This window comes from Simochromis diagramma, unplaced genomic scaffold (genome assembly GCF_900408965.1).
Source record: "Simochromis diagramma unplaced genomic scaffold, fSimDia1.1 OVJJ01000501.1, whole genome shotgun sequence".
Classification (NCBI taxonomy): domain Eukaryota; kingdom Metazoa; phylum Chordata; class Actinopteri; order Cichliformes; family Cichlidae; genus Simochromis; species Simochromis diagramma.
This window is the reverse complement of record NW_024387320.1, coordinates 3,026,644-3,047,272: the sequence shown is the minus strand read 5'-3', so window position 1 is coordinate 3,047,272 and position 20,629 is coordinate 3,026,644. Positions and strand designations below refer to the sequence as shown.

The 20,629-nt window shown below is 41.0% G+C and overlaps 1 protein-coding gene across 1 annotated transcript; it reads left to right on the top strand.

The window, feature by feature from the left end:
* The first annotated feature begins 11,793 nt into the window (after nucleotides 1–11,793).
* Nucleotides 11,794–18,658, top strand: LOC120717376 (gastrin-releasing peptide receptor-like). Its single transcript, XM_040005317.1, has 3 exons — nucleotides 11,794–12,212; nucleotides 13,661–14,012; nucleotides 16,210–18,658. The coding sequence occupies exons 1-3, from the start codon at nucleotides 11,794–11,796 to the stop codon at nucleotides 16,522–16,524; spliced, it is 1,086 nt and encodes a 361-aa protein (XP_039861251.1). The 3' UTR covers nucleotides 16,525–18,658.
* Nucleotides 18,659–20,629: the final 1,971 nt, after the last annotated feature.

The following is a 20,629-nucleotide window of genomic DNA, read 5'->3' as shown; positions in this document are numbered from 1 at the left end:
CAAGGGAGTCCAGCTCTGTCCCCACAACATTACTGGCCTTGTGGATCAGTTTATTGGGTCTTGTGGCATCGATTCTCAACCTGCTGCCCCAGCATGTAACAGCATAGAGGATGGCACTGGCCACAACAGCCCTATAAAAAATCCTGAGCATTGACTGACAGATGTTAAAAGACAGCCGTCTCAGAAAACAGAGATGACTCTGGCCCTTCCTGTAAAGTGCGGAGCTGTTTTAACCCAGTCCAGGTTATTATCTATGTGTAATCCGAGATATTTATAGTCCTCCACAATGTCCACGTTGACCCTGTGGATTGAAACAGAGGTCAGAGGTTTCCTGGTCCTCATAAAGTCCACAATCAATTCTTTGGTCTTTGTCACGTTGAGCTCCAGATGATTCTGCTTGCACCATGTGACAAAGGAGTCAACCACAGCTACGCTGAGTCATGAGAAAACATCTGAAGATGTGCAGTGGCTGAAGTCTGTGGTGTAGAGGGTGAAGAGGGAAGGGAAGAGGACGGTCCCTTTTGGTGCCCCTGTGTTGTTGATCACCTTGTCAAAAACATAGTGTTGGAGATGCACCTATTGTGGTCTTCCTGTCAGGTAATCAACAATCCTGGACACAAACAGGGCATCCACCTGCATCGCTGTCAGCTTATCACCCAGGAGGATCGACCTGATGGTATTAAATGCGCTGGAAAAGTAAAAAAAAACAAAAAAAAACCATGACCCTCAAAGTGCTTGCCTGCTGGTCCAGATGGGCGTAGCAGGTCCTGATCTCCAAGGTGGGGCTGGTAAGTGAACTGAAGGGGATCCTGATGTGGCCTGACTATAGGTCAGAACTGGTCAAGGATGAGTCTTTCCAGGGTCTTCATGACATGGAAAGTCAGTGCCACAGGCCTGTAATCCTGGGGGCCACTGGGAAATATCCAGTATGTTGGTTGGTACAGGAATGAGGCATAATGTGTTCTGCTTCCATGTTTGTCAATATAACTAATATTAATATCTTCTGCTGTTCATCAACGTGAACTCATTCATGTCACTTAATCATATTGACCAGCAGGTGGCGACAAAAGCCCGCAGGCTCACTCTGGCTGCTATCCATGGTGCTGAAGGACGCATGGCGCTGTTAATTGTGACAGAGAGTTCACTGAGCAGAGGATTACTTAACTGGGTCAGGAGCTTCGCTTCACCAATCACTTCAGATTGAATTGGTTGGTAAAATCAACTAACAGAATTATACAAACACAATAATAGGCGCCAAGTGACTACACAGAGACTCAAAATGCACACAGAGAAACAAACCAAAGTCAAGAGGGTGTATGGGAAAAAGTCCAAAAGAAACAAAATGAATACAAAAAGATCAGAAAAAACAACAACAACACAAAAGAGCAATTAAAAGACAGAAATTAACAGAGAGATTTCACTGCATTTGCTCACTTTCTACAAAACAAAGGTGAGAAAATCAAATGACACACCAGCTGGAAATTTCACACCCACACCACAATTTAAAATAGGAGGAACACTAGCTTATTAGTGAGGGAGCACAAATTTATAACCTCTGTAAGAATTCAAATATCCAGCATACAAAGGAAAACTAGTTGGTGTGAAAAATGTCTTCTTTTTAATGAGCTACGCTTGGTTTAATTAGGAAGAAAATCTTTTTTTTTTCCAGCAGATCATGGTGGAAAATGTTAATATATAAAATACATTGTTGTACTTTTCCTTCAGTAAAGAGTCCGAGTGCTTCTGCAAACACTGATAGTCTCATTCCACTTTGGTAATGGCTGCTGATGTCTCATAAAGGAGCTCTCTCAATTTCAATTAAAACATTCTTTGAGGTGTTTGTTATGTTGTTATTGTCCGAATAATTGCATTCCTTTTCTGACAAAGGCTGTAGTCAAATACAATGTAAATAAAGTTTTGCTTAGTTAGCTTTTATTGGCAGCGAGAGCCAAAGTTTTAACAAAACAATCTTGTGAACATTCAAGAGGACCTGTTGTGTTTTCTTATCACACGTCACCACAGTGGAATTTAAATCAAACAATCGAGATGTAATCGAAGTGCAGACTTTCAGCTGTAATTTCAAGGGTTTAAGAAAAATGCTGCATTAAATGTTTGGGAATTACAAATATTTTTGAAGTTCAGATACTCTGCTAGATCTTGATTTCACCCACCTTCAGCTGTAGCTTGTTTGTGCCGCATCCTCTGTCGGGCCGAGACCAGTCAACTGACTTAGTGATTGAAGAATATCCCATTTCTTTGCCTTGATTTGCTTTTGTACATTGCTGTGCATCACTATGCACTTGGCCAGAGAGATTTAGCAGCATTTGGCTCAATCTGAACAGAGACCATTGCACTGTACATTTCAGACATCATCCTGCTGTTTCCGTCGGCAGTCACATCATCAATAAGCTCTAATAGGCTGGTTCCACTCACAGCCATACACAGCCATGCCATAAAACTGCCTCCTAAATGTCTGATGGATGATGTGGGATTGGGGCGTGAGCTGTTCCTTCTTCTCTTCAATTTAAGAACATGAGACAAAGGGAACTTAAACACTGGCTGATTTGACCACTCGGACCCACAAGGTGAAACAAATACAAACAAACAAACAAAGACGCAAAAACAGTTACTTCAAACTTATAATCAGACACAACTGGTTACATACCTAAGCTAAATTATAAAGATGAATGGATTAATTACCCACCCTCCTGTGATGCTTGGTGTAGCCCATCCATCCATCCATCTTCTTCTGCTTATCCAGTTCAGAGTTATGGATGCCAGGTCACCTCAACAGCTAACTGGTACCCCTAACGCTGGTGAAAGAATAGAAATAATTTAAGAAATTTGAATATAATACACAAAAATTAACTAAATATGCATACTACAAACAGGGTTCATGTGTTCCAACAGTAAATATGAGTATGATATTTAAACTCAAGATTTACGTGTCATTATTTTTGTTTCTGTGTGCACTGTATGAAGTGAAATTCAGATAAACTGTATAAAAGCGAGGGTGCATGCAGTTATCGACTTCATAGCTGTGTTGCTGCACAGATCCAAAGACTTCATACTAAACCAAACACTCAGTATCAGGCGGTTATCTGTGAGAGTAGACATCATCTCCTGTTTGGCCAATCAGACCGAGGCTGGCTTAAAGGTTCAGGAGCTAAAACCTCTTGTTTCACTCAGGAGATTAACCAAGGGGGGTGCGTCAAGTCCAAGTGCCAGAAAGATTATTTTGATCCAGGTGTCATGCAGAGCCACTGTAGAGTCTAAGAATCAAAATACAGAGTTGGAAATGAGCACAACAGGTTCAATTTAACTCTCAGTGACAGCGTGAGTGTTCAGAGGTGGAAAACAGCCCTGCAGCAGTAAACTACCAAAACACGATTTACTGTATTATCACACTTTTTACTCTTCTGCAATCCCAGCAAATGCAGACTTAAAAGAAAGCTGCACTGTTGCTTTTTTAATCTGTTCTATTCAACCTACAAGAAATATGTGAAATGTTCAGGGCTGTCACAGGTGTTAGGCACACACTCTGTCCATTACAGCTTTGTCCCTCTGTGTGCCATTTCCAAGATGATTCGAGTATTTATCAGAGTCGAGATTGTGATGGTGAAAAGCTTTGAGCGTTCTAATTTGAAACCAGACTCTTTTTTGCCACCATTTGCATGCAAAGAGATTAAAAAAAAGAGGATGAAGGCCAAGGAGATATGAATTTGGAAGTAAAGGCCATCTTATGAATATAGAACTAATTCAAAATTTTCACCACTAAATTTTACTTTTCTACCCCCCAAAAAAGACAAAGTAGAAGTGACATAAATCTAAATTAAGCAAAGGCAAAGCTTTTTATGGGCATTTATCCTAAAACGGCGCACGGGAGAAGAGATTGCTTTAACATCAAGAGAAAACAAAAGTGGATGCAGCTGCACTCAGAGCTTAGAAAACGTTGTTTTTGGTCGAGCTAGTTATTACGGCGGTGGAATTAATGTCAGCTTCTTGGAGCGAGTTTCTCTCTGGGAGTTCAGATAAAAGCCCGGTTCAACTGCAAGTGCACTTTGATGGCCATTTTCCAAATAGCAGAAACGTATGCACACACTGGGGGTGGAAGTTGTGGTTGGGCGGAAAGGGGGGGTAATTCGGAGAATTACCAAACACTGCAGCCATTTTGTTCTTTGAAAAAAACATTTGAGGCAATTTTTAGTAAAGTTCTGGAAAATTAAAGTGGCTCGAGTCGTGCTCAGAGAAGCATATTTTCATCTGTCTTATCTGCTGCATTGATACAAGACAACTCAATTTGCATTTATATTAGAAAATGATTTGGGGCTCAACATGGCCCCATCTGATGCCCCAGAAAGTGATGCCTCCCTCTATGTCTCCAGCGCGAGAGACAGAGGCCTCGGATAGCGCTGCGGAAATCAGAAACAAATCGCGGTGCACTTTTGCAGAGGGGTCAAACAACAGCACAGACAGCATGACAGCAGTCCGGATGCTTCTAGGACAAAGAGAGGCTGTAAACTTGGAATTTTTATGAAGACAATTTATCTGTCTGGCATGGTCACAGGATACAGTCATAACATGGAGTGCAAAAGATAACTTGCACATCAGCATGTCGTAATCTGAAAGATTATAATATGGAGATTTTTGTTCATGAAGGTCACCTGGACTTTTTCAAAAAAATCCAACACACTCCTCTATTTCCATCATTCATTAATCACACTGTTACACAAATACGGCACAAGCAACAGACCTAAAAATCCAGGCAGGTTCAATGTAGGTCATCACTGTGTGTGTGTGTGTGTGTGTGTGTGTGTGTGTGTGTGTGTGTGTGTGTGTGTGTGTGTGTGTGTGTGTGTGTGTGTGTGTGTGTGTGAGTCACAGGAAGCACGTTGGTGGTTTTGTGTATGGCACAGACATTCCTTGAGGCGTAGCGATCTCTAAGGAGAAACGAAGGCAGGCTCTGAAACATCAGATTCTGTATCTCAGCCTAGATGAGAAGTTGGGATCCGGTCAGGCTCAGTCAGGTGTTTTTGTTGAAGTGGGCGGGAGGCGAGCGATCAACGGAACAGAGGACAAAAAACTTTGAATGACAAACATAATGAGGCACCATATTCAGTTCATAGAGGTGACTAAATCTCCCTTAAGATCCTGAGTTTGCATGTCCTTCATCTCTGGTTTGGTGTGCATTTGTCACACTGATGTATGGAGAGAAATAATAAGACATGTCAGAGCACAGATAAGTCAGTCCATCACACCTTACTGCTCTATAGCCCTAAAGTGGGCCAATGGCTGGAGCTCAGAGTGCAGGCAGAGCTCACTTGGCACGTCTCCCTTGCCAATGAGAGTTTAGACTTTCCTCCCTGACCTGGTGTTTGGTGAAAGAGAGCACTTTACTTCTCCCCGTCTGCTCTCCCTGTAAATGTGATGTTCACCCAGTGTGGGGGTCACATCATGTGTGTTTTGGGAAAACACAGTAAGATTAGTTTTGCAGTATTTCAACATGTCGATCTCACAGTGGTTGCTTGGGGGCCTACACACATCTCTAATCGTCTGGGAGGTGAGGTGAGCACGGCCCATTTAGTATAGCAACACATTTATGTTCTTCCACTTCAACAGCAACGGGCAGCAACATGCATGGATTTAAACACTGCAGTGCTTCACAGAACTGCATTGTATTTGACCAAACACGTGTAAACGAGCCAAAATCCTCCCATCTGTCACTGTCATGCTTTGACAGCGACCCATAGGGAGCAGACTTGGTGCACTAAACAGGCTGAAATGTGAGCTGCACATTTATGTTTTGACTACAAGGAGCTTGTGATATCGAGGCATTTGTTTCTGAAGTTGTCCTTGTACATCCAGAGGTATGTGCAAAGAGACAGTCTACGTGTTGTTGTTTTTTTTAGTTAGTTTCTAGAAAACGTTCAGTGTATTTTTTATTGTTTGAAAATGTTTAGTTTTGGTCCTTTTAAATATGATTTTATGGAGGACATGCACTGCAGGCAGGATTTAGGAAACTCAGTACAGGTAATATAATAAAAACACAGAGCATTTGAAAGCAGTGGACGGACGTTCTCGTAGGTGTAGGTATGTATTGTTTTTTTTAATTTTATATTAGTTGGTTTTCTAAATTCATAAAATCATTTCACTGAGTTTTTCTCTAAACTTTAGTGTAAATTTTTATTTTTACTTTAATAACTTTTTTAAACATCTATCTGGTTTTAATAGATTAATTGGCAACAAGGAGACAGTAAAAGTACATGTTCAAAGTTTATCATCACTGTAAAACTTTCTCTCACCACTTGTCCTGATGCCCTGACGGGGTGAACGCCGCAGGTTGTTGAACACACGGGACTTAGAAACTGTCAATTTGTCTTCAAGGTGGGGAGCAGCTGGTATTACATGTGTAAATAGCTGCACGCCAGGGCTCTAATGACGGATGAGGTAGATGAAGGTTGAACATAAAGTTTAGGATTTATTCCAAGAAAAGAACAAGTAACAGGCAGTCCAGAAACAGGTGAAACAGGAAAAACACTAGGGACAGCACACCTAGTGGGATGATTTGACAAAGGGCGAGGGGAGACAATGACGATGACAATAAATGCATGAAGTAATGAGGTAAGAGTAACTAAATGCCAAACACACTAGACACAGGTCACCAAAATAAAAAGAGGAAATAACATCACTGATGGAGGCTTTACACAAAAAGGTGGGACACTAGGAAAAAGTCCAAAAAGCCCAAAAGGATTGGGTAAGAGACCCCGGACCTTAACAAAAGCGAGGGCCTACATGTGGATCTCTTTGTCCACTTTCTTCTGCTCTGAGGTTATTTTCAAGGTGAATGTTGTCTGACCTCACATGACCTCTCTGTACACCTCCCTGTCATCATCATCCCAAACCAGACTGTGTGCTGAAGTCTCGTTTGGGAAACGAATCGTGAGCCATGACTTCTTTCATCTGAGCTTCTGACCAGGGCCAAAGACTACTGTGGACTTTTGTAGGGCAGCTGGAGGGTCTACTTGTTGTTGTCTGGTGTGGTGGACTCAACACTGGTGTGGTGGACTCAACACTGGTGTGGTGGACTCAACACTGGTGTGGTTGTCGTGCATTCCAATGAGGGCTCGTTGCTGGTGGGCTGTGGTCAGTAAAGAATCACTGGAAGAGTCTGCTGCCGCTGTGAGCTGTCCATCTTTTGTTGTATGGTGGTGGTGGAGGCAGTGGAGGTCAAGACTTTGCTCAGAGCCTCAGTGTGACCATTCTGACTAGCCCGAGGAGAGCCGTGACCAGAATTTATAGGTTTCATCCTTTCCTCTTTTCTCTTTTCCTGAGCTCTTCTTTAGATTTCTCTCTGTCCCTGCGTCACATTTCCACACACTTAATGTCTTCAGGTGATTTTGCATTTCAATAAAATCTTTCATATTTTTCTTGGCTTTTATCTCCTGTATTCTATTATGTTTTTTCCCTTCCAACTACATTAGAGAAACTTTATTTCAGACACTGTAGTCCATTTGAATATAAAAGAACAGAAAATTAATAAAAGACGACATGAGGACAAAACACACTGAATTAACCGACATGTAAATTTCTGTGTAAGATTTGTAAGCAACCCATGAAAGGGAACATTCGTATCACATTTAGGTTACACTTGTCAAATGTGACCTCTGAGCACAACAACCAAGATCCTGAATGCATCATTATATGCCACCCATCAACTTTCATATCATTTATTTGCACTGTATGAGTATGTGCTCTAAAAACATCATCCATCATATGGAATTTACAGACTAGTGCATTTGCTGCTGCATACAGTTTACCACAAGGGTGCATCATCATCATCATCATCATCATCATCATCACGGAGATCATCCCTGATGATGTGACCCAAATATCTAACTTTAGTCACCTCACTGAATATTTGCCTCCAGTCCACCTTAGCTGAAGCGATCATTACTACATTATTTTTAAGGGTTGAATTCAAAATCAAACTGCAGCTGCTGCAAGCCGTCAAGATCAGCAAACATCAAATGACTAAAAAGGCTCTCTTCCATCACGATCCAGTATCCTGCTTGTTTGGTGTTTTAGAAAGATCATCTCTAAATAAGCTGAACTGAACAGCTGACAGACAATATCCCACCTCGCTGAACCCCAGAGTTTTCTAACCCCATCAGATTTGCTTAGTTTGATGTGAGTAGCATTCTTGTAACTGGTACTAATTTACCATGAATAATACAACAAAATGCTTTTAATTGAATCAATAGTGCTGTCTTATCTGCTGTGTATTAGAAGAACTTCTTTCAGAGCCTGTATGCACACATCAGTGCTGTGTTTATTTCTGAAACCAAGCTGAATATTAGTGGTTTTATATTCTCGAAGCCTTGACAGCATGCTAGTCAGAGCAACTGGCCTGTAGTTTTCTGGGCTGGATTTTACTTAACCAGTTTTGTCTGTGAAAATGTTCCATTTGGTACCAACAGAACAGTTAACATGTAGTCTGGTAGGACGCCACGCATTAACAATACAATGTGAGTAATGCTGAGATTCTTCTGCACAGATCAGGGCTCCATGCTTTGTTCCCTGCCAAGTTCTCAACAGCACAGCACACTTCATCCCGCCTAACAACACACTCATTGTTAGAAACCTCACCAACATTAAACTTATCGCTTTTAACACAGTTAGGAAATTCCCTACAAAGCTTTTCTCCACATTTCAACAACATTTTCAGCCCCAGAAATCCCATCAGGACTGGCTGCCAGAGGCCTCTTACTATTGTTAACAGCCTCTTTCCAAAATTCATACAAATTATTCTGCAGCAGCTTTTTGTGCATGGAGTTTGCCCTCATGGCATGCTCATTTCTTTTAATAAAGCACACCGCACATTTAAATCTTGCATTCGCACATTTCTTGTGTTCATACTCTGGTCCGTATCGAGCTTTACCTGATAAAAGCCACTTTTTAAAAGCTTCTTCAGACTATATAGAGTTCAGATCCAGGGATAGGATTATATGGTTTTAGTCCTTTTTTGAAAGAATGGTTCAGCACCATCATTAAAGCCTAAATCAGTATTGTGACTTTGATTCTCCCATTTAATGTTTTTGGCATCAAATGGTACATCAATGGTGCCTTTATCGGTCTGTAAACTGTACTTTCATTTCCCTTTCTTCCCCTTTTTTTGTAACTTGTCAGTATAGACAGACTCACAACACTAAATGTCGTAGCCAAATGTATGTGGTCTGCTGTGGCCAGGTCATTTAAGAGCCTATTAGCTATGTCCTGCTGAATGTTCCTCCTTGTGGAAACCTAAAATGCTTTAACCGAACATGTATAGCACTGCTCCATCTCCATATTATTCCTGCACATGAAACCACATTTGGAGCCATGTAATCCACTGGCTTTTCTTTACCATACTTATTTCCCCTGCTCACAAATTCCTAGTCTGGTCTTCATCTCTACTACAGTGTTTTCAACACAAATCTAGACTCTCAACCAAGAGAAACAGTCACAACAGCAGTAAACCTTAGGGCAACCTAAGAATATATATATATATATAAAAAAAATACAGCAATTATTTTCAGATATCTCACCTCTGAGAACAACACAGTCCATTCCTGGAGATCCTTGTGGAGCTGGTCTGGGGTTAAAAAAAAAAAAAGGTAAGATCTCTTCATCTCTTAACTTTCCAAGGCAGAGGCTCACAAAACTTTTCCAGAATAACCAGTCACTGCCCATCTCAGACTCCAGATGGGATCCCAGTTCTGTCATCACATTTGTTGTGGAAATTTGAAATAAATCTCAGTGCACACAGCCAGGTTGCCTTTGTTACAGAATATAAGTAGTTTTACTGCTTTATTGTGTCTTTTATTGGTTTAGCTTTATAGTATGCTTTTATGCGTGTTTGTATATATTTTGCATGCTTTTATTTTGAAGTACTTTTCCTATCTACACCTTAGTCAAAGATTCTCGACACCTGCTCACACTGCATAAAAGATTGTGTCACAGAGCATGTACAGCAGTGGCACATGCAGAGCTTCAGCAGAGAGAGCCCTGCTGAAGAAGACTGGTGGAGGATTTGCACGCAGAAAGACATTTCTAAGCGAGATACAACCAATGAAAAGAGTAATTTCTGTGGCAGTTGGTGCTAGAACATCTATTTTAAATGGTAAATGGCCTGTATTTGTATAGCGCTTTACTTAGTCCCTATGGACCCTAAAGCGCTTTACACTACATTCAGTCATCCACCCATTCACACACACATTCACACACTGGTGATGGCAAGCTACATTGTAACCACAGCTGCCCTGGGGCGCACTGACAGAGGCGATTTTAAGACTTTTGCACAGTCAGCTTTATGAGTTTTCTTTACATTTGTAAAAGGCTCAAACAACAGTACACACAGCCTGACAGCACTCTGTGCACACCTCTGTAAAGTCATAATATAGAGAAAACCTTTCAATCTGTCATGGTCAGATAGCACACTCAGAATATTGTGTGCAAACGCTACCTCGTACATCAGCGTGATACATCTGAAAGATTATTGAGTTTCACTCAGTGAGGTCAGTTTGACACAGAGAAAAAGCAGAATCATAAAAATCTCCATCACAATAGTGATGATGAAAAGTTACCTGGAAAATAAGGGGGAACAGAAAACTTTGAAAGATGTGACCTTCACTAGCTGGTCAAATTAACAGCTCTCCTCCTACACTGAGGAGACCATAAAGCTGCTGAGTCATCAGTAACACGTGAATATGTAAATGATGATTTCAGCAGCATGAAATATAAGGCCTGGTTCAGAGCCAGATAGAGGCACTGCATAGGTCTTAAAAGCGGGACATATTGGATGATATATGGTGACATTTTGTCGTAAGTATACGTGTTATCTCCCTATTTAAGAAGCCGAAATGAAGCCAATATGACAATCCAGAAGCTGGACTTTGTCCAACTTTGATGTATTTCCAGAAGAAAATAACTGTTTAAATATTTAACCGTGTTTTGTTTGCAGCTTGACAAGAAAACACCATCCAAAGAAAAAGAGAGGAATGTTGTACAGATTGTATCAGGAAGCAGTCTTTTGATAAATAATGTAAACAGTGACCAAGTGACAAGAAGCTGTTGAGATGTAGGTGTATGAGTTATTGGCATACATTGCCGCCTCCTGAAAAACATCACACATGAACATAAGCAATATACAGAGCATGTTATGTTCAATAAAGATCATTTATGCTGAGTACAAAATGGCGAAATATTGTGTAGCTGAGCTACATAATTCATTTTCCTTTTACAAGTGCTGTCCAACCTAACGTTTTTAATAGCTTCATATTGAATTCCACAGCACATCCAATAGACGTCAATTGTTAAGCAGTATGATTAGAAAAAATCCACTTGATGGCATATGTGAAATCTCTTTATGTTGATGTTAAGTCGTGAGTTATACTGATCTTTAAGGCATCTTGATATCATTCTGTTACCAAATGCGCAGCGTAACCTCAATTTTACGCACTCCTTTGGTGTCAGCCTTCACTGAAAGGCTGATTCCTTCATATCAATCATATTCTTGGATTCCTACTTAGAAAGTATGTGTATGTAAACATGTAAATAGCCCTCCCAGCCTCTGAGTGAGGAATATGTTGATTTTAAGTGCCTTTAACACATAATGGTAAGTGTTCTGTCAGATCACACTATACCCCCCATTCTTTAAGCCTGTGACGCACGCGTGAGCAGGGAAGTATCGTTTATAAAAGCAGCCGACAAAGGCATGATTATTAGGACTGAAATAGTAGACTGAAGACCACCGATATGTCGCTGGAGGAGTCGTTCTTGTTAACCCCAGAGGACAGCACACTTCTGCTCCTGAATGTTTCCAGGGTATTTTGGGAGTCCGCGGGAGAGCAGCAGCACCACTTCAGCATCTGGCTCCCTGGTATCGGCATCGCTGCTATCTACGGGATCATCATCATCGTGGGGCTGATTGGAAACGTCACTTTAATGAAGACGTGTCTGTTGGTGAGGTCCATGCGGACGGTGCCCAACTTATTCCTGTCCAGTCTGGCTCTGGGGGACTTGCTGCTGCTGGTGACCTGCGCGCCGGTGGACGCCAGCCGGTACTTGGTGGACGAGTGGCTCTTCGGCCGCGTCGGATGCAAACTGATCCCTTTCATCCAGCTCACCTCTGTGGGAGTCTCCGTGTTCACTCTCACTGCTCTCTCCGCTGACCGGTACCTGTCACACAGCCAGTCTGAGCTACTATAACTCTTTGTGCTGTTGTGTTAACGGCAGGATAATATGCTTACAAATGATGGAGGGAAATGCGCTTTTACGCATGGCTCCAGCATTGTAGACACAAGCTGTAGAAAGTCTAATTTTAAAACAGTCAAATTGCTTCCAAAAAAATATTTTGATTATTTGACTGTTTGTGTAGTTCAGTTAACTCCTCTTTGTAAATAGCTCTTAGAATCAGTGCCAGGCAGATGTTTTTTTTTTCTCTCGATTTATGTTTTAAAATGCTGCAGGAATTTTATAAATAACAATTTGTTTAATAAATGAAAACAGTATATGGTTTAACATATTTGAAAAAACAAATCTATATTTAGAAAGCAACCTGAGCTAATCTCTATTAATCTCATGCTCAGTGTTCATATTTTCCCACATGCAACAACAAGCATGCACCACTGCAGTGTCTCTGAATCCTCTGGGTTAAATGAAGAATCGGTTCTGTTGGTTTAAATGAGATTTTAGAGGAACCCGATAAACATCAGGCTCTTGTTGGAATACTAAGTGCGCTATTATTTGTATAGATTGATTAAATATAGATAAAGTTTCACACTTGGGGGCCCGTACCCCTGCACAGAGTCAGAGGCGAAAAAGAAAAAAGAATGATCTGAGCAGAAAAATGGAAAAATATCTGTCTGTCAGGCTCTCCTCAGATCTTTGAGAATTAAACAATGACTTTGTTGCCCCAGAAAATCATGAATTCAGTACAAAGAAAACATTTTCTTGTTGGTTAAACCAATCATTAAAAAATATTCTTTCATTCTCCTGTAGTTGCCAAAAGGGTTTACTTTGTTTGGGTTTTTTTTTTTGGTTTTTTGTTTGTTTGTTTTTTGAGATATTGATTTCACACGTGCATAGATGAGTCCACGTCCAAGGATTATTAGTCACTGTGCTGAACTAAGATCAAAAACAGGTTCCGGGTGAAAATTGAAGTGAAGCAAATGTCTGAAAATATGTCGAGGACGCTTTTAGTTTCCAGTGTGTTTAATTATCCTGCAAATTTAATAAAGACACAGGAAGATCGTGACAGTTAATCAAGCTGATTGCAGCGTAGCCATCAAAGTGTTTTTCTGTTTGTTCACTGCTTTGCTGCTATTAAGATATCTTGTAGGAAAACACTGAGCCACAGTTTAACACCAGCTGTAATTAGCATTCTGACTTCCGCCACAGGAGCTTTTCTCATCTTCTGCTTCCTTTCATTCAAAGCCTGCTTTCATTTTCTCTGCCACAGAGAGATAATTTGGTTTGATTAGAAAAAAATCAACCGTGCCTGCTGTTAAAAATCAGCCATGAGATAATCGTTTCTCTTTTTTTTGGTTGTTTTTGATTGCATGCGTAATGAAGAAACTGCACTGAGCTCATCTTCATTCACAAATGCTGTTTCTTCCTCTAGGTACAAGGCTATCGTCAAACCGCTGGACATCAACAAGTCCAGTGCTGCTCTAAGCATCGGTTTACGCGCAGGGATGATCTGGCTGCTCTCGGTGACTCTGGCTGTGCCCGAAGCCGTCTTCTCCGACCTGCACACCTTCACCACCAGCCACACCAATGAGACGTTTGTGACCTGCGCCCCTTACCCTCACGCGGGGGAGCTCCACCCGAAGATCCACTCCACCGCCTCATTCCTCATCTTCTACATCATGCCCCTCTTCATCATATCTGTCTACTACTGCTTCATCGCTCGCAGTCTGGTCAGAAGCTCCGCGGACATCCCCGCCGAGGGACACCTGCACTTTCAGAAGCAGGTCAGACCCCGAGCTCTTCTTATTCTGCTCTGAAATGCAGAATAGATTCATCTTTTTGCTGTTTTTTATTTTCTTTTTGAGGATCATTCTGTTCTGATCTGAGAAGATTAGACACGGGACTCACAGGGCTTCACACAATTAATTAGCTTACCACTGGGTGCAGGGGTAACAGCTGTATCCAAAGTCTTAATTCACTTTAATTGGCAAATTTTATCCAGATTAACATCTTCAGGAGCTGGAGCATTTGTTGCTGGGACCCTACTGATCCCCACTGTCCATTAAAGTTTCATTCCTACTCCAAAAACCCAGAAACTAACCTGCACTGGGAGCCCAAGGATCAGTCAGAGGTCAGTTAGTTGGCTGAAAGGCGATTAGAGGTGGACTAATTTGTCTTTATTTCAAAGCCAACAGAGACAAAGAGAAAGAAACTGTGGACATGATTCACACTAACCATCAGGTCATCTTACTCGTCTATCATAATACTCCAAATTCTCAAATTTGTCAGATACTGAACCACATCTCTGAGTTTGCTGAGCACTTTGAAGATGTTAAACTGGGTCTCAGTGAATGAAGGACATTTTTCACTCAATGCACTAAAATCAAACAGTTATTAAAGAAAAAATTAGGATGTGCTGATAATGAAAGTAATTGCTGGCAACTGTCTGAAAACACATTGTTGGGGTTTTTTTGTGAGGGGCGGGGGCTAAGGTTTTTTCTTCTTTTACTCATCTGGTTGCCTGGTAACGTCTTCCAGTAAAGGAGTCCCTGAACCCCTGATTAACTGCAAATTATAGTTGAAAATTAAGGTTTAGTGCAAATTTAAAAAAAGAAAAAGAAATTCACTTTTTTATCTGCCAAAGTGAAAACTTCCCTTCAGTTCACAAAAACACAAACACAACCTTGGACTGTAGACTTTTATGTCTAATGAGGCCTTTGTAATGGTGTTACACACTGGGTTAATTGCTTAGTAAAGTCCTGTTTTGAAGCTTCAATTTAAAAGTTCTGGCCTTTGCCATCCTAGTTTTGTGAAACCAAGTGTGACAACTTCACATTCATGATCCATTTATGCTACAGTGACTGTGTCCAATATTCATATGTATTTGCGTACATAGAGCCTATTCAGAGGGTTTTCAACCAACGCAAATGTACTCAAAAATCCCAAATGTTGCTCAGCATGGATGATGCTGTGATTAGTCAACATATCGGGGTGACAGGGATGGGAGCAACAGCAAAGTTCACCAGAAATGTGAACAAAATATTTTTTTTCTATTCAGGCTTGTGTTGATCCAGTTCTTACTCTACCAGGGTGCTGCTGTGTATCCCTGATACTATAGGGCGAGGGGCGGGGTACACCCTGGACAGATCACCGGCCTGAGAGACAGACAACCATTCACTCTCACATTCACTCTTATGAGCAATTTAGAATCACCAAGTAAACCAACCTCACTAACTGCATGTCTTTGGACTGGGGGAGGAAGCAGGAGTACCTGTGAGAACCCACACAGACACAGGGATAAACTGTGTCTCATGTCTGTGTGGGTTCTCCCCACTCCACACAGAAAGGTCCCGACCAGATGGTGGATTCAAACCCAGGACCGTCTTGCTGTGATGCAGTCAAACAAAATACAGCATGAAAAACAGAGACAGAGGCAGGAGTGAACACTTTGTCTTTCACTCTTCTCCTCAGCTGACTGATGGACCAGCAGCAGCACAACCTGGAGTATCTACAGACCAGCTGCACCACATATTTCTGACACTGTGCCCATCTGACAACATACAGTTTCTGCATGTAGACAGGCCACGCACAGACTGCGAATGTGATAGCTTCACTGAACAATAAGTTCTCCACAAGTCAAACTGTTAATGCCAAATGATTCTCTACAGCACACCTTGCTTTATTGCTTCTTTTACTCTAAATTAGATCCTCATTTATAAAGTACATATCATGAAAGACTCAAAAACACCTTAAACAAGCGACTGAGGCCAAAACTTTATCAGGAAAGTGTTCACCGAGGTTATAATTTCAGGGCAAAGTTAGGTAATCTCCTCACAGGCAAACTTCTCTTTTAAACCAGAGGAGTCGCCCCCTGCTGGCCATTGCATAGAATCATTTGGCTCTACTTTTCAGACCTAAAGCTCCACCCATCCATCCATTTGATGCAGAACTTACTGTCTCCTCTCTCTCCTCTCCTGTCAGATCAGGTCCAGGAAGCGTCTGGCTAAAACTGTGCTTGTGTTTGTCGGCTTGTTTGCGCTCTGCTGGCTCCCGAGTCATGTGATCTACCTGTACCGCTCCTACCACTACAACCAGGTGGACACGTCGCTGGGCCACTTCATCGCCAGCGTGTGCGCTCGCATCTTGGCCTTCACCAACTCCTGTGTGAACCCATTTGCTCTGTACCTGATGAGCAAACGCTTCAGGAAACACTTCAAAAAGCAGCTTCTGTGCTGCTCCGCTCCCACAGAGCTGCGCAGCCAGAGCAGCAGGAGCACAAATGTAACGACCGTCTGAACCAATCGGTGTTCATGAACTTCACGCCCATGCTTTGGCAGGATTTGAGCCACTTTTGAGTTCAGTAACATGATAGAAAATTATTATATCATAATAGTACCTGAATTAAATGAATTAAAGATCCTCTGAGGTCTAAGTTGTCGTGATGACCCCAAACCAAAGTCTAAACAGTCAGAATATGTAATTTTGGTTCTTCATACATTGTTCTCCCCAATTCTAGACAATCAGAAAACAAAGAACACATTTAAAACTTTTCAAGTTTCAAAATTTTGAAAACTTTTGTTTTGGCCTTACATGTGGTCAGGGTTACCAAAATGTAACTGTATAAATCATATCTGTTAAAATACAAGCAGATGTTATGGATAAACTAAAACCACTGCTTAGTGTTGCAGGCTGTGCCTGCCATATGTTACTGTATGAGGAAATGTATGATGAGTTGATCTCAGCGCTGCACAAAAATAGAAAGGCAAAAAAAACATACACTCACGAGCAACTTTGTTATGTACACCATACTAGTACTGAGTTAAACCGAGTTTGATGGAAAAAGATACTAGTAAGAATTTTCAGAGATTTCTCTTCACAATGATACAACAACATCACAGAGTTGCTGCAGATCAGCTGCACATCCATGATGTTCTAACACATCCCAAAGCTGCTGGATTGAGATCTGGTGACTGTGGAGGCCATGTGAGTACCGTGATCTCATTGTCATGTTCAAGAAAACACCTGAGATGATCTGAGCTTTGTGACATGGTGTGCTATCCTGCTGGAAGCAGCCATCAGTGATAGATACATGGTGTCATAATAGGATGGACATGTTAAGCAACAATACTCAGGTAGGCTTGGGTGTTTAAATGATGCTCTGGTGGTTTTAAGGGAAAAATCGCCCACGCCATTAAACCACCAGCAGCCTGAACAATTGATACAACACAGGATGCATTCTTATGCTCATGTTTATGCCAATTTCTGATCCTACTAGTCAAAGGGTCCAGCAGAAATTAGAACCCATTGAACCAGCCTCAGTTTCCTGTCCTTAGCTGACAGGAGTGGCACCTAGTGTGGTCTTCTGCTGCTGTAGCCCATCCAGAGATGCTCTTCTGCAGACCTGGGCTGTAATGAGTTATTTGAATTAATAATGCCTTCCTATTAACTTAAATGAGCCTGACTATTCTCCTTTGACCCCTGAAATCAATAAGACATTTTCACCCAGAGAACTGCAGCTCGTTGGATATTTTTTCTTTTTCAGACCATTCTCTGTAAACCCTTAAGAGAGTTTAATGGGAATAAATCCAAGGAGATCAGCATTTTTTGAAACAAACAATATCACGTTCAAAGTCACTTAAATCACATCTCTTCCACATTGTGATGCTCGGTTTGAACTTAAGGAGGTCGCCTTGATCATATCTACATCCCTAAATGCATCGAGTCACTTCCATGTGATTGGCTAATATTTGTGAACCCTTAATAAGGAGGTCAGTGAGTGCATTTGAATATGAACATCTGTCAACCTATAATATAAAAAAGTTATATGAAGTCTTCTTTAAAAACATGATGCAGATGTTTATCTCAAATCTTTGCAGATGTAAAACCACAAACCATGCGAAATAAAACTGGGTGTTGTTGTATATTGTATAGTTTTCTGTTGCATTAAATGACGTGTTCCACTCCCACTTGCGTTGTGAACCATGCATGAAATGGCTCAATATTTATTTTGTTGTTTGTTTATATCTACAGTATGCCATTTTTAAGGAAAAATGTCAGCGGAGGAGCGATCGCCTGTGACATTTGAAAGTTCATAAGCTGTAAAAATCTTCAAGCTGAACGCAATAACTTGTGCGCTTCAGTGTACTGCAGAGAAACATTAAGCCACATTTATTGGCTGTTTTTTTAAATCCCATTATTAAAACTGTGAGATATCACACATTGTGTGTGCAGTAATGTGAGGTAGTGAAGTGTTGATTGCTTGTGTACAGCTGTGCAGTGTATCAGTTACATTCAGCAGATATTTGTTGCTTCAGAGTAACGTGTTTGAAGATGAACCCAACAGCCTTCTTTTTCTTTTGATGTAATGCTGCAGCCATTTAAAGCAACCAGAAGTTGTTGTTTCATTTCTTTTATTTGGACGAATATTCAATTAAATTTTTATTTTGTGACTAATTTTTAGTCACGAAATATAACCTCAACTGCTCTGTGTCGTCCTTTGTCGGAGTAAGAATGTCAATCCCAACAAAAATTAATGTACAGTGGTAAAAATGTGAAGAATAAATACACATAAAATGACCTTATTAGTCCAGCATCAACTTAGAAATAACGGATGCCTTGTTTCTCAACATTTTGCTGTATTAATATCTCCAGTTCTCCTTTTTAAGCAACCTTTTTTTTGCATTTCATTAAACCTAAATAAATATAAAACCTGGGGATGAGTTTGTCTGTATCGCAGTACAAAGTCTTTCCCTGAGCTGCTTGTGTGACCTTTTCCTAACGAGCGACTCGACCGAACGGAGCTCAGAACTGAGACATAAAATCATCTTGCTGGTAATAATTTTATTTAATTGCCCGATTGAGGTTTTTTGTAATCTCTGAATGAATCAGCAATGAATTAAGGCCTAATTTTATATCAGGAGTTTGATGGTAAGTTTCAAACTGAGCAGCAGGAGACTCATTATAATGCACACCTTTACAAATGAGCGGTACATGCTATATACAGCCCTTACAAAGCCTTTTCTGAAGGCTGAGGTTTTTCTTTGCCGTCTCGGTAAAGACACGTCAAGTTAAATCTGTTCCAACAAGTTCTTTCAGGTCTTTGCAGAGGTGACCTTTCAGAGTGACATTTGAAGTCAGAAAATTAATCCCCCCTGAGCAACATCAGCCACAAAACACACTCCAACCCTCAGTTATTTGGATCCTTTACTGCAGCTGCTGTTTTCCTTCAGTATATTTTGTTTTTATTTTTCTGCCCCTCATTATTAAACTCTTATTTTGAGCCACAGCACGTGCAAGTACACAAATGTATCATTCACACGCAGCTCAGTCGTAATCAAGCATAAAACAGTTTGTCTCCAGAAGCTTTGTTCTCTTCAGGATGGTGTCTGAGGTGCGTCTTGTGACATAAATACACTCACCGCCCACTTTATTTTTCAACTGCTCTTTAACAGAAATATCTAATGAGCCAGTCACATTGCAGCAAATCAGTAAATTTATCCATGTAGGAATGGTCAAGATGCCGTGTTGAATTTCCAGCTGAGAGAATTGAATGAAAAGGATAAAATATCCACGGAGCAGCAGTTCTCTTGGGGAAAATGTCTCGGTGATTTCAGAGGTGAATAATCAGACTGTTTCAAGCTGATAGGAAGGCAACAGTGACTCAGAGAAGACAAAGAAATGCAGAACATCCTTGAATCCACAGTGAAATGTAGCAGACGAGCAACAGCAGCAGGAGAACACATCAAGCTAGAATTGACTCAAGATCATCAAAACTGGACAACAGAAGATTTAAAAAATGTTTCCTGGTCTGATGGGAATTCTGCTGCAACATTCAGATGATGTATCATTGATTAAGGCTGCTGGGGATTATTGGTGCGCGGATATTTTCTTGGGCCTGTTGGTACCAACATCATGCAGCATATCTGAGTATTGTTGTCCAAGATAAGGACAATGCCAGACAGTACCTCCCAGCCACTCCATGAGGTCCAGTCACAGGAGCACAGTCAGTGAAAGACTTGGATTACCCTAAATGCACCACTGACCGACACAGGAAATCATTTCTGCCTGTGGCTAACTTGCAGTACAATTCCTCCATCTAAAGCACACAAATACACACCGCAGCACATCCTCTACAGAAAAAATAAAGCCAACATGATATGAAGCACCTCAACTTCAACTATTTAATTATGTGTAATATACTGGAAAATGTATAACTACAGTGTTTTGTGTTTATTCAGGCTATTTTGTTATATTTTGTAACCTTGTAATATATTGTATTATTTGATTTAGTTCAGTTAGTTACTGTCCTAATGCTCCATAGCACAAAGCTCAGATCATCTCAGACTAGTTTTTTGAACATGACGACAGGTTCACTGTGACCAAACAGTTTCTACAGTCACCA

Bases quoted from the DNA above. Each gene is read 5' to 3' on its own strand.
- LOC120717376 (XM_040005317.1), top strand. From the start codon at position 11,794: ATGTCGCTGGAGGAGTCGTTCTTGTTAACCCCAGAGGACAGCACACTT. The intron at 12,213-13,660 runs GTACCTGTCACA...TTCTTCCTCTAG, and splicing joins ACTGCTCTCTCCGCTGACCG to GTACAAGGCTATCGTCAAAC. The intron at 14,013-16,209 runs GTCAGACCCCGA...CTCTCCTGTCAG, and splicing joins ACCTGCACTTTCAGAAGCAG to ATCAGGTCCAGGAAGCGTCT.